This window comes from Ovis canadensis, chromosome 6, assembly GCF_042477335.2.
Source record: "Ovis canadensis isolate MfBH-ARS-UI-01 breed Bighorn chromosome 6, ARS-UI_OviCan_v2, whole genome shotgun sequence".
In the NCBI taxonomy this organism is placed as follows: domain Eukaryota; kingdom Metazoa; phylum Chordata; class Mammalia; order Artiodactyla; family Bovidae; genus Ovis; species Ovis canadensis.
The window spans coordinates 21,426,497-21,439,165 of record NC_091250.1 but is presented as its reverse complement, the minus strand read 5'-3'; the positions used below and the strand labels follow the sequence as shown (position 1 = coordinate 21,439,165).

Here is a 12,669-nt window from a genome sequence, read left to right as displayed (position 1 = left end):
CGGCTACCGCCTAAATTTTCTGTGAAAGCCCAAGGTCTGGGGTAGTAGCTAGCACATAACTGGTATGATAAATTTCTCCATATATAGCATACAGTTCCCTGCATCTAGTGTAGTGCTTGGAGAGAGAGTGGACAGTGAACAAGAGTTAATGCTTACACTTCAATACACTAGCTGGATATAGCACAGTCCAAACTCTGTGACTCTCTTTTGACACATTCTGGCAGGATCAAAGGATTCATCTTTGCCAGAGGATGCCTACTGTATGCTTAAACACTTGAGTTACATATCGAATCCGTGTGAGACATTTTGAGTCATAGGGCGAGCAGACTCAGCTGAAGGAGACTTGAGACTAGTGTGGACTTCAAGGGAGGAGACCGGGAGACAATGTGAGGATGAGGTGGACTCTCAGAGCTTCTTACACACAGAGTCTGAGGAAAGTTACAGGGCTCAACATAGCCTGGAGTTAAACTCCCCTCCAGGTCCTCCCCACCATTCTATGCAAAACCAAGAGCTCTCTCACCGAAAGAAAAAAATGGACATTGGGTTGATTACGCCCGGCTCCCACCCGGTCCCAGCCTCTGGCCGATCTCCAAAATTCCTTGCCCCAGCTGCTTAAGAGATAGCTACTCTGAACAACCTTGCAGAAGAATCGGCGCCCTTAAGACAGTAGCTTTCCACATCCATGCCTATATAGACTTCCTCTTCTTGGGTAAGGGCAGCAGCTCCCTAATCTGACTGCTGCCCCGTCTCACCTCATTAAAGGTGATCTGTAAAGTGCCAGGTCTCATTCTTTTTCTCAACCTCGCCTTCTCTAACTGCCTTACTTCAAAGATCCACGTTAACTGGTCTGAGCTGGGATAGATGGGTCTTTGTTGAAATCAGTGGAATGGATGAGAGTAACTTTTCATCTTGTATTTGCCTTCTGACTCTGCAGTACCTAAATCAGATCTTTTTCTTTGAAATAACATTGTGAAACTTATCGGACAAAGCCAGACTTCTTCATGTGGAGTAGATTGGGAAGAGAACACTTGATCTCTGCGAACTCCCCTCCTCAGGAAGGTTACCGAAACCAAAAGAAGACCTACCAGAATTGGGGTGGGCAGGGTGTCATTATCACATACTTCCTCAAGAGCAACTCCAAAGAGCTGTTTTTGCTTTCTGGGTGGTAGAGGTGGGTGTTGGTTGTCCTCGCGAGTCCTGGAGCGACACCAGAAGGCCCAGTTTTTGACAGAACTCTTACTAACTGTCTTCTTGTCTGAATCAAATGTAGAAGAGAGATTTTCAGTAGTAGTAGTTTAGCTTACTTAGCCTATTTCCACCAGTTACATTCAGCAGCATGTTCATGGCAGAGGCTGAAAGAGAGAAACTGAACCATTTGTTATATAGAATTCCCCACACTCTGAAACAGGCTAATTGCATCCTTGTGGTGTTAACATGTTCTTCTTCCCCATATTCTGCAAACCTAGAGGCGTGATCAGACTCAGGGGTGATTCTCCCTGTGACAGTACTCCCCAGACAGTGCTATCTATTCCCTTTGCCCTGTGTCATGAGGCACTTAAGCTGTAGTTATACAGGTTTCCTAATGGTAACTATTATCAGTGGATTCGGGTATCAGATCTCATTTTAAAAGCAAAATATTTAATATTCATATCAAGCAGCATTTGGTTATCATTTACTTTTGTAGTAAGTTTCCTTCCTCGGTTCAATGACCTGTTTGGCTTTCTGAACACCAGTCATGCCCAAATTTCTCCCATCAAAAGAATCGCCTTTCATGAGACATCCTGCCTGATTTTGCTTTTCAGTCAGCCTCTGGACCTCTCTTCTGGGAGGCCACACACCTCAGTCAGCTCCAAGGATGACTTCCTGCCCTCAGGGTCTTGGGAAGTAGTCATTAAATGCAGACTACTTGGTAGGATTACAGCTGGCCCTTTGTCTGTAACACCTTACTCAGCTAACCCAAAGACGAATGTTAACTACCAACAGCCCCTGTCAAAGGAATGCAGATGAAGGGCTTTTCAAAGAAAGAGTGATCAGCAATGAAAAATGAAGTTCAGAGTTTCTCATGCCCGCTGAGAATGTTTCCCTGGTATTTGCTCAATAAACCTGCTTAATATTTCCTTAAATAACCTGCTTAAATAACCAGCTAAAGAAGTCAACAGAGGAGCCAAGTTGTAGAAAAATCAACAGGAGAATGTAACCAAATATTTTAAAATGCCCATCCTCTTGTCTGTTCTGAGACATAGTGAGTACATCACCATGTCCTTTCAAGGGACTGAAGCACTGTGGTGCTGGGTGAGAGAACTAGAAGGCTCCTATTCTGCCTCTTAATTGGATAAGTTGCCTAAAAGTCTTTGAGCTTCACTTTGCTCAGACTTAACAGAAATGATGCTACTTACACCTCACTGGACTACATAACATCAGGTACTACTCATCACAAGACATGGCACATAGCAGCCTTAATAAAGGTAATTTCGCTCCTTGAAAGGGCCTAAGGCAGCCTAGACATCGGTCACCTCCCCCCAAGCAGACTCCACCCCCATTCTCCATTTGATTTTGCAGCCTCCAGAAGGTGCACATTCCTAGAGGAATGCCATCATTTTGCCTTAGGCTCCTCCTGCCCTGAGATTCCACTGCCATCATTTTAAAAGGAGATAATGAAGAAAGCAAATGCATTCTTAAATTCAGGAAGAGATTCTCCCAATTAACATGTACAAATGTTAAACAAAAATACATGTTTATATGGGGGGAGTTGCTTTATGCACCCTGGTTTCCCTACTCTTAACCTGATTCTTTTATTTCTAAGCTACCCACAGGTATTCATATATTCCAAATGTATTCATGCATTGTTCAGCTTTAATAAGAATACTCTTAGGAAGAAAGCTCTATCAGTTGCTACAAAGCTATACGTCCAGCTCATTTAGAAGCAGAGACGGAAAGCAAAATAGACATTAAGCCTTATACTTTTATTTTCTGGTCTAGATGGACCATTCGTCATGCACATTGGTTGGTGTTAGAGTTCTTGTTGGCTCTGTGACCAATAAAAATATATAGTATAGCCATGAAAAGTATGGTGCTCAGTTTTTCAGTCGTGTCCAACTCTTGCGACCCCATGGACTATAGCCTGTCAGGCTCCTGTCCGTGGATGTCCCAGATAATAATACTGGAGTGGGTTTTCAGGGACTGTTAAACAGGTTAACTTTATAACCTCATCTTTCTTAAACAGTCCTGGCAAGATTTAGGTTAGTGTTTCCTCATGCTCAAATTAGGGTTTGAACATTAAGAAGTGAAATTTTGAAATGTTGTGGGTGTAGAATAACAACTATAAGAAGACAAATAATTTCAGTAGAAATTCTATTCTGGCCCGAATACTTCCTAAATTAGTAGGACATTTTATTCAGATAAAGAAATGTCCATGGGACAATATTGGAGTGGTAGCAGGGATCATTGTGAGAGGAAAGATTTTAAAACAAACATACAGACATGTAAACATTCAGTCCAGTTCCATTTGCAACCTGGGTCTGAAGCAGAATGGAAAGTGAGCTTGCTGTGGAGGTAGAATCCAGAGTTCAAGTCTCAGGGGCGGTCCTAAGACGGCGGAGGGAATAGGATGGAAAGATTTCTTTCTCCCCAAAACTTTATGGAATGAACATTTGAGCCGGGGCAAATTCCACAAAACAACTTCTGAATGCTGGCAGAAGATATCGGGCACCCAGATAGGCAGACCACTGTCTTCGAAAGGAGGTAAGAAAAAATATAAAAGATAAAAAGAGAGACAAAAGACATAGGGACAGAGATCTGATCCGGGAAGGGAGTCTTAAAAGAGGAGAAGTTTCCAAACACCAGGAAACACTCTCACTGGCAGATCAGTGGGGAGTTTTGGAATCTCAGAGGGCAACATAATGGGGAGGAACCGTAAATAAATAAATAAAACCCACCAATTACGTGCCTAACAGCAACTTCCAGCAGAGAAGTAGTCCAGACACTCACATTTGCCACCAGCAAGCAGGGGGCTGAACAGGGAGGTGTGGGCTGCATTGTAAGCACCTGGCCTGAATGCCCTGAGGGCAATCTGACCCAAACTGTGGGATAGCCAGACAGAAAGTAAAAAGACAGAGAGAGAACTATCCTGGGAAAAGCCCTAACCTAAGGCACTTCCTGGCCCACTCACAGAACAAAGGACTGAGCACCAGAGAGCTAGCTGGCAGGGAGGCAGGTGGGGGCAGCCAGAGCCAGAAAGGGGCAATGTCAGCCCCAGAGGAGCATCCTCTACAAAACCGCAAGCAGGCTCCCATTTACCTACCAAGGCTTCTTGGGATTCTGGGTGGTTGACATTCTCAGGGAGGGTCGCAGCCAGAGATCAGCTCCCCAGAAGAGACACAAGGCATACCTGAGACGGGCACACCTGCTGCCACCCAGGAAACCGAGCGGCTGGGATGGAGGAGGTGATAAGACGCACCACACCTGGGGGTGACTGTGCCCGCCAAGCACCTGGTCGCCTGAGCTGCTCGGACCGGGGAAGGGCACAAGAGGCAGGTCCAACCGAGTCTGAGCCTTTGTGGACTACCTGAGAACCAACGTGAACCAGAGTGGCTTAGACCTGGGAAGTGCACGCAATCCAGGGCCCACCTCAGACAGTTCCAGGCAGAGCAACCTGGAGCCTGAGCAGTGTAGACTGGGAAAGCACACACACCGTGAGCGGGGGCAAACCCAGTGCGGCCGGGACCTGGTGAGCATACGCCAGTGATATTGGTTTGCAGTGTTCCAACCTGCCCACAGCACGACTGAATCAGTTAGCCTAAATGAGTGACCACCTTCGATCCCCTATGTCAGGGCGGAAATTAGACACTGAAGAGACCAGCAAACAGAAGAAGTTAAAATAAACAGAGGGAACCGCTCTGGAAATGACAGGTGCAACAGATTCAAACCTTGTAGTTAGCACTGACTACATTGGAAGGGGCCTATAGATCTTGAGAAGTATAAGGTGGATCAAGGAACTATCTGAAACTGAACTAACCCCACACTGCCCACAACAGCTCCAGAGAAATTCCTAGATATATTTTTACCATTGTCATTAAAAATATTTTTTTCTTAATTATTAAGTCCTCTAGTACTCCTTTAATTTTCATTTTGATAACCTACTATTATCTTCCAGAAAAAGGACCCTATTTGTAATCAAAGTACATATATATATTTTTTATCACTTTTGGTGACTTTTTTTTGAATATTGTATTTTGGGGAGTTCACGTTAACTCTAGACTTTTAATCTGTGCTTTTTGGTATTTGTTATCAATTTTGTACCTTTAGGAACCCAATCTTCTCTACCCATTTTTAGTTGGGAGTGTGATTACTGGCTTGATGGCTCTCTCCCCCTTTTCACTCTCCTTTTTCTCCACCAGGTCACCTCTATCTCCACCTCACCCTTCTCTTCCCTACCCAACTCTGTGAATCTCTTTGTGTGTTCCGGGCTGTGGAGAACACTTAGGGAGCTGATTACTGGCTGGATCTGTCTCTCTCCTTTTGAATCCCTCTTTTCTCCTCCCGGTCACCTCTGTCTCCTTCCTCCTTCTTCTCTTCTCTGTGTAACTCCATGAACCTCTCTGAGGGGTCCAGACTGTGGAGAGCACACAGGGAATTGATTACTGGCTAGCTTGCTCTCCCCCCTTTGATTCCCCCTCTTCTTCTCCTGGTCAACTCTATCTCCCTCCTCCCTCTTCTCTTCTCCGTCTCACTCTGTGAACCTCTCCGGGTGTCCCTCACTGTAGAGAAGATTTTCATCATTAACCTAGATGTTTTATCATCGGTGCTGTACAGATAGAGAAGTCTCGAGGCTACTGTAAGAATAAGACTGAAAACCAGAGGCAGGAGGCTTAAGTCCAAATCCTGAGAACACCAGAGAACTCCTAACTCCAGGGAACATTAATGGATAAGAGCTCATCCAAAAGCCTCCATACCTACACTGAAACCAAGCACCACCCAAGAGCCAACAAGTTCCAGAGCAAGACATACCACACAAATTCTCCAGCAATGCAGGAACATAGCCCCAAACATCAATATACAGGCTGCCCTAAGTCACACCAAACCCACAGTCATCTCAAAACTCACTACCGGACACTTCATTCCACTCCAGAGAGAAATCCAGCCCCACCCACCAGAACATGGACGCAAGATTCCCTAACCAGGAAACCTTGAGAAGCCACCTGCAAAACCCCAGCCACAGTGAGGAACCTCCACAATAAAGAGGAACCACAAGCTGCCAGAATACAGAAAGGCCACCCCAAACACAACAATCTCACTGTAGCTGAGGCTGAAACTCCTCGGTTTTGGCCACCTGATGTGAAGAACTGACTCTTTGGAAAAGACTCTGATGCTGGGAAAGATTGAAGGCAGGAGGAGAAGGGGACGAGAGAGGATGAGATGGTTGGATGGCATCACCGATCCGATGGACATGAGTTTGAGTAAGCTCCGGGAGTTGGTGATGCACAGGGGAGGCCTGGCACGCTGCAGTCCTCGACCCCAAGGACTCGGGGTCACTGTAGTCCTTGGGGTCACAAAGAGTCAGACACGACTGAGCAACTGAACAAAACTGAACCGTGATGTCTCCTAAAGCTCTACTAGTTGCTTCTTGAAATCAGAACAGCCTTATCCTTTCTTTGATCTCACAAGTGGGAAACTTCCCATGTCTTGGAGCTGATGGAAATTACTACCCTTACAATGTGATTTGGGCTCTAGGATCTCCCATGGAGCCCTGGCAGCCTTGCTGTCTTTTGCATGAAAGCCAGTTACATTATTCACCTACCTGAAATCTCACTGTTATCAGTGATATCACTGTTATCACAACTCACTGAGTTCTCTCCAAAGAGAGAAGTGATATCTTCTCCAAATATCTTGAGACAGTTTTCAATGAGGAATTGTATCAAAGAAACCTGTAACACAGTTTGGGGGAAAAATAGCGTATTACTGTACATATGGCGTAATAGTAAATCACGTTTCATATGTGAATCTGGGCTCTAACACAAAATGCAAAAGAGGTCTGAGAAAAATTAAGACTTGATTAAATATATATATATGTATGTGTGTATATATATATATATTATATATATATATCAGTTTTTTCTAAGAAATAAGTGATACTTTCAAGAGTACTTTTGGCACAAATTTTAAAATTCTTTTAGTCAGTGGGCTAAAGTTATAATATGTGGGCTGGTTTAATAGCTAAAATTTTCTAATCATGCTTACATGCTTAAAACTAGGATGGTTTGTAAGTAGATCACATCGGATGTTTGGGACAAAAATGTATATTCTCTTATTGCGTTTTATTTAGTTCTATTAAAATATTTCTAGTTTCAATGATATAGAATTTATGTATAGCATCTTATTAAAACTTATAAAGTATCAAATACAACACAAATTGTGAAATTCACTTCAGTGAAGAAATATCTGAAAGTTAGGTAGCAGAGGTTTCTGTGTGGGGTGGGGGGTGGGAGGAGGGTTGTGAAGGAAGAAAGCATCTGGAGAGAAAACATGTCTGTCTGTCTGGCTACATTTCCTTGCCTCACACTTGCTGTCTAGGGGAGCTTGGAGAAGAGCTGTGATCTTATTAGGCATGGTATGGCTCTGTTAGGATGTTCTGAAATATTTTACTAGCTTCCTCATCCTCTAGCGGAGACACAATAGAAGCCAAGTATTTTCCTGAATGAGCCCCAAATGGCAGAGTGCGGCCAGCGTGTGTGGAGCCTCGGGTGGTTGTATGGCCCAGGCCGCCTAAGATGTGCCGACAGGGACCAGATGTATTGGGTCTGTCATCGTTGTGTAATGATGAACTCACAGTTTGGAGGCTCTTACACCCTCAGTGTTGAGGCTGAGAGTTGAACCTTGGCTCTCCGGTTCCAAAGCCAGGTTCTTTTCTATCATATCGTCCTACTCTTACCTCTCTGTTGTTTAATCCCTTGGATGGCAAGGGAGAAGTGACTCAACTGTTCTCAGTTAAAAGACACCTTCCCATGCCCAACCAGAGTAGGACTCTGCCACTCCAAGGCGGTGTAATTAAAATGTGCACTTTAAAACACGGGTTCACCAGTGTTAATACCACAGATATCAGGTTCAAAATGGGGACTCTGCCCCACAAGGCATAAAATGAGAGATCTTGTTACCTTTTTGGTGACTTTTTCAAATGCTGAGCTTCCAGAATTAAGCAGAGAAAGGATGCTTGGGGCAAGACACACGGATAAATTATAAGATGTCATCTGATTGGATGAGGAATGTTGCTCAATGTTGTGTAACACTCCAAAAAGGTATCGCAACAGCACTACATTGGCTCTTGGTAGCTGGTCTACAAGCCTAATGACAGAAAAAGCACTTATGAATAAAGCGAGTCATTTTGCTTAGTAAGTGGAAATACAGAGAACACAGTACTCCTTTTTCTACCAGGTACACAGTCCATTCTCACAGTGCCAGGCATGGATGCACACAAAAATGTTTCACTGATTTTAATTCCTGAACCAGATAAGCCCTACTCTGGTTAGTTATGTGTTTGTATTTAAGATCATACCCCTGGCGGATTGGTTCTTTATCATCTCTTTCTACGCCAGTGGATTTTATCTCCAACAGTTTCATGTATTCAGAAGGTGTAAAATGGCCAAGCATTCCATGTTAATAAGATTAGGAGAAAAATACAGTGTCGCCAATAAGGCATGCATCTCTTTTCAAACTGGCTTCCAGGGGTATCCTCAAGTGAAAGCACTTGATACTGCTCATTATTTCAGAGGACACAGCTGTAAACTATAAGCTGATATTTTCCTAAGAGTATGTTGGTTGCATTTTCTCAGAGTTGAGTAATTATAGCATCATTACCTCTGGGTCGCAGTTATTTTCTCCTCCTCATTCCCTTGATCAATAACATCAAGCCATTTATCGTAGAGACGGGCTGAAAAGATGCTTCCTTGGATATTTTGAAGAAAATCCTTATGTAGATCAAAAAATATATATTATTCTTATGATAAGTTCAATGGAGAAATTGCAAAGAAAATATTTAGTTGAAAAATTCAATTCAGTCCGCAATTCCTTCACAGCCACGCAGACTGCTTCACACAGAGCTTGGCTGTGATTCTCCACAGCCTTGCACACTCAGAAGTACTGGTTGGATTTTCCCCAGCTAAAATTGGAAGCCTAAAAGTAGAGTCTAGGCTGTGGTGAGAATGAGGCTAAAGCTCCTTCTACCACCTGGAGCTTATTCTTTGTGTACATGTTAACACATTAGTACAAACTGGCAAGGTCTGGTGATAACTCACCCGAAATCCTATTCGTTTCCTGAAAAGAAATGCACATACCCATTTTGTTTGTTTACTTCAGACACAGTGCTTGCTCTGAATTCAAGAAAGAGAAGTTCTGAAATAAAACAAGACTACACCCCTACATGCTCTTATACACATATTAAGAGAAACCGGAGGTATGTGTGCTCTTTGGGAAAAAGCTAGTATCGAAATCGCTTCGGTCATTTTCTTTAAAAAAAAAAAAAACATATAAAAGTTCAGTTGTACAGAGTTTTAAGCAGCAGGTGTTAGAAATAAACCAAAAGCCCCAATGGGTAAACTACACGTTACCCTTGCAACTCTTTGAATGGAATATATCCTCCCCAAAGAGGAAGCTGAAAATTTACATACATGGCAACTTCACACCTGTGGGATAGAATCTGCAAATGTAAGCTTCCTAAGTGGAGGCCTGGAAAGTTTATCCTGGTGACCAAGTCTTAATATGATAGAATGGGGCCTATGAAAATGGATGAAGTTGTAAACTGTTGTGCAAGCCTGAGGGGAAATGATTGCATTGCCTTGCCAGTTTCAAAGGCACAACTTGCTTCCACTGGTCTTAATATACAGCCTGACTTCTCTGAAGAGTATCTGCTTCAGGCAGTGTTTCTGCGGCAACTGTCATGATTATAATCCTGTCAGCGTTCACTTGTTTCAGTACTTATTGAGCCGCTGTTTGTGTCTGGCACTCTTTTGAGTACTGAGGATAGAGTATGAAGATAACGTACAGAGTCTCAGTCCTCTCATACTTTTTCTAGTGATTGGTATTCAGTACCCAATCATGGTCATTAGGTTTCCTCTATGCTTCTTATGGAGTGTCCACAGTGTATTGGGAGGGAGGAAGCACTCCATTTCAGTTCAGCCATTCAGTCCTGTCCTACTCTTTGCGACCCCATGCACTGCACACCAGGCTTTCCTGTCCATCACCAACACCTGGGTCTTGTTCAGATTCATGTCCATCGAGTTGGTGATGCCATTCAACCATCTCATCTGGCTTTGGCTTCTGGGAGTCTGGGGGTGTGCAGCAGGCCCTTTGTGGTTAAGCCAGGACATGACTCATACAGAATATGCCATGGCTATTTGCTATTGGCCCTCTGTTTATAGACAGTTTAATGGAAAACTCAATGTGGTTCTGACGATGTATTCATTTATGATTTAGACCATCTCTGTGGTTGCTTGGACATATGGTATTCTCAAGGCCGAAGGTGCAAAGTTTGATTCCCCACCAAGATCAATCAACTTTAGGAAGAGAACACTCTGGGATTGTCTAAGACCTGTATGCTTATAGCATGGAAACAGGCAAGAGCCTAGTAACACCTGCTCACAAATCAAGTCAGTTCCAAGTGTGCACCTTATAGAGGGTAGCACTCTACTTGCTATTTGCATCCCTAGTGTGTATTATGATGGTGCAAGCGTTCTAGGGCTCACCTCTAAGTCATATCTGCACTGTTGCTATTATCATACAATCGAACATTAACAGGGGACAAGGAAATACCACATGTTATTTAGTTTCTAAGATAATTTTAATAACCTGTCTATAGTTATTACTACATCAATATATTTTTGTTCATAGCTGCTAAAGTTCCAAGAGGTATTTTTTTTTCTGTTCTATTATTGCCCTGGTAGAAATTTAACTACACGCTTGTAATTTAGGTGTATCATTTCAAACTCAGTCTATTTTTGTATAAATCTATCGAATTTTTCCAAATTCCCAACTGATTTTGACCGTTGGGCTCACTTTGAAAATAAGCTTTTAAGATGAGGCATGTAGTAAGACTGGTTACCGTGTAACTGTAACCTTGGGTGATGGGTTAAACGTACAGATATTAACAAAGGTTGTTAAAGATGGGAAGGGAGAAAAAAGGAGGAAAAAGGACGAACAAATGGTGGAGTCATCCGTACATTAATTTTAAAGTAAAAGGTATTGAGAGACAGGGGAAGGAAGGATGATGAAGTGATCAGAGATGTTGGGGGCCTCACTAAGCATTTTTTGATTCATTGTAAGACAAATGGACTTCCCAGGTGGGGCTAGTGGTAAAGAACCTGCCTGCCAATGCAGGAGATGCAAGAGAGGCAGGTTCGATCCCTGGCAGGAAGATCGCCTGGAGTCGAGCATGGCAACCCACTCTAGGATTCTTGCCTGGAGGGTTGCATGGACAGAGGAGTCTGCTGGGCTACAGTCAATGGGATCACAGAGAGTCGGATGCGACTAGGTGAATAACACGCACGCACACGCACAAAGACACACACGAGTTTACCATAGTGAGTAAACATCTGTCTTGCATCCATGCTCACTTGCCATAGCCGAGTCCAGTTCTGGGCCCCCTCATAAACTATAACCTGCCAGACTCCTCCGTCCATACGACTGGAGTCGTATGTCAGTCCCTGTTCCAGGGGATCCTTCCAACCCAGGGATCGAACCCAGGTTTCTTGCATTGCAGGCAGATTCTTTACTGTCTGAGCCACCTGGGAAGCTACTTCTGTTAACTGTTTCCAAAAGCTTAATATGAATTTTATTTTGGAAATGTTGCCTTCATTAGGAAGGTGATGAGGCAGTCATCCAAAGCAGGAAGCTTGTTTTGGTAAACGCTCAATGTGTAAGTGGGTATTTTGAAATTTATTATTCTTCTTCATGGAGTGTTCAGGAGGCAAGATGTGCAATGAAAAAGGAAAATATCTAATGTATGGGGCTCATAACATTTGAGGTACCTTCCTTCACTTTTGACTTTGTGAAGTGTTTTCCACGTTTCAGATCCTTCCTCTCTTATGCCTATTATGCTTCTTGGGCATTCATAGTGAAGGTCCAGTCATACAGCTTTACACTGACTCTGTGTGTGGACGATGCTCAAACTTTCCTTACCTTTAAGACAGACGATACTACGAGAACGGATTCATCATCAAAGTTAACTTTGTGTCCAGCGTTTAGTTTCTTCTTTAGGGCTCTGCATGATTTTATACTGGCTGATTTTCGGAAGATGCCTTCTGTGAACGGCCCTTTTTGATTGATAAAGGAAAGCATCTCCTATAGGGAAGGAAAGAGAAGAAAACTGTGGGACATTTCCTATCTAGAAGCCCAGAGCACAAGCTTGCTCCTGTTTTGACAGAGCTGTGGTATATGAGGGTACAGTTCTAGAACAGCACCCAAGTCAATTTGAAATTTTTACTTCAGTGTCTGTAAATATATTTCCTACCCAACAATCGATTTGAGTCATACACTGAAACATTTTAAACACTTGTGTAGTCAGATTTTCTGTTTCAGTGAATTTACTGTATTAACTGTCTCTGCTTTGAGGCCTTTGAGGAGTCACCCTCTCCTCCTTCACCGCTGCTTTCTCATTATTCCCTATTATAGATGCTCTTCCCT

At 43.3% G+C, this 12,669-nt stretch overlaps 1 protein-coding gene across 1 annotated transcript in view; it reads right to left on the bottom strand.

The window, feature by feature from the left end:
- Window positions 1–12,321, bottom strand: part of LOC138442268 (uncharacterized) — a 46,397-nt gene extending 34,076 nt beyond the window's left edge. Inside the window, exons 1-5 of the mRNA XM_069593380.1 lie at window positions 12,166–12,321; window positions 8,851–8,960; window positions 8,151–8,337; window positions 6,797–6,923; window positions 1,086–1,255 (exon numbers count right to left, since the gene is read on the bottom strand). Coding sequence (XP_069449481.1) covers window positions 1,086–1,255; window positions 6,797–6,923; window positions 8,151–8,243 — 390 coding nt within the window. The 5' untranslated portion in view covers window positions 8,244–8,337; window positions 8,851–8,960; window positions 12,166–12,321. The remainder of the gene's footprint in view (window positions 1–1,085; window positions 1,256–6,796; window positions 6,924–8,150; window positions 8,338–8,850; window positions 8,961–12,165) is intronic.
- Window positions 12,322–12,669: the final 348 nt, after the last annotated feature.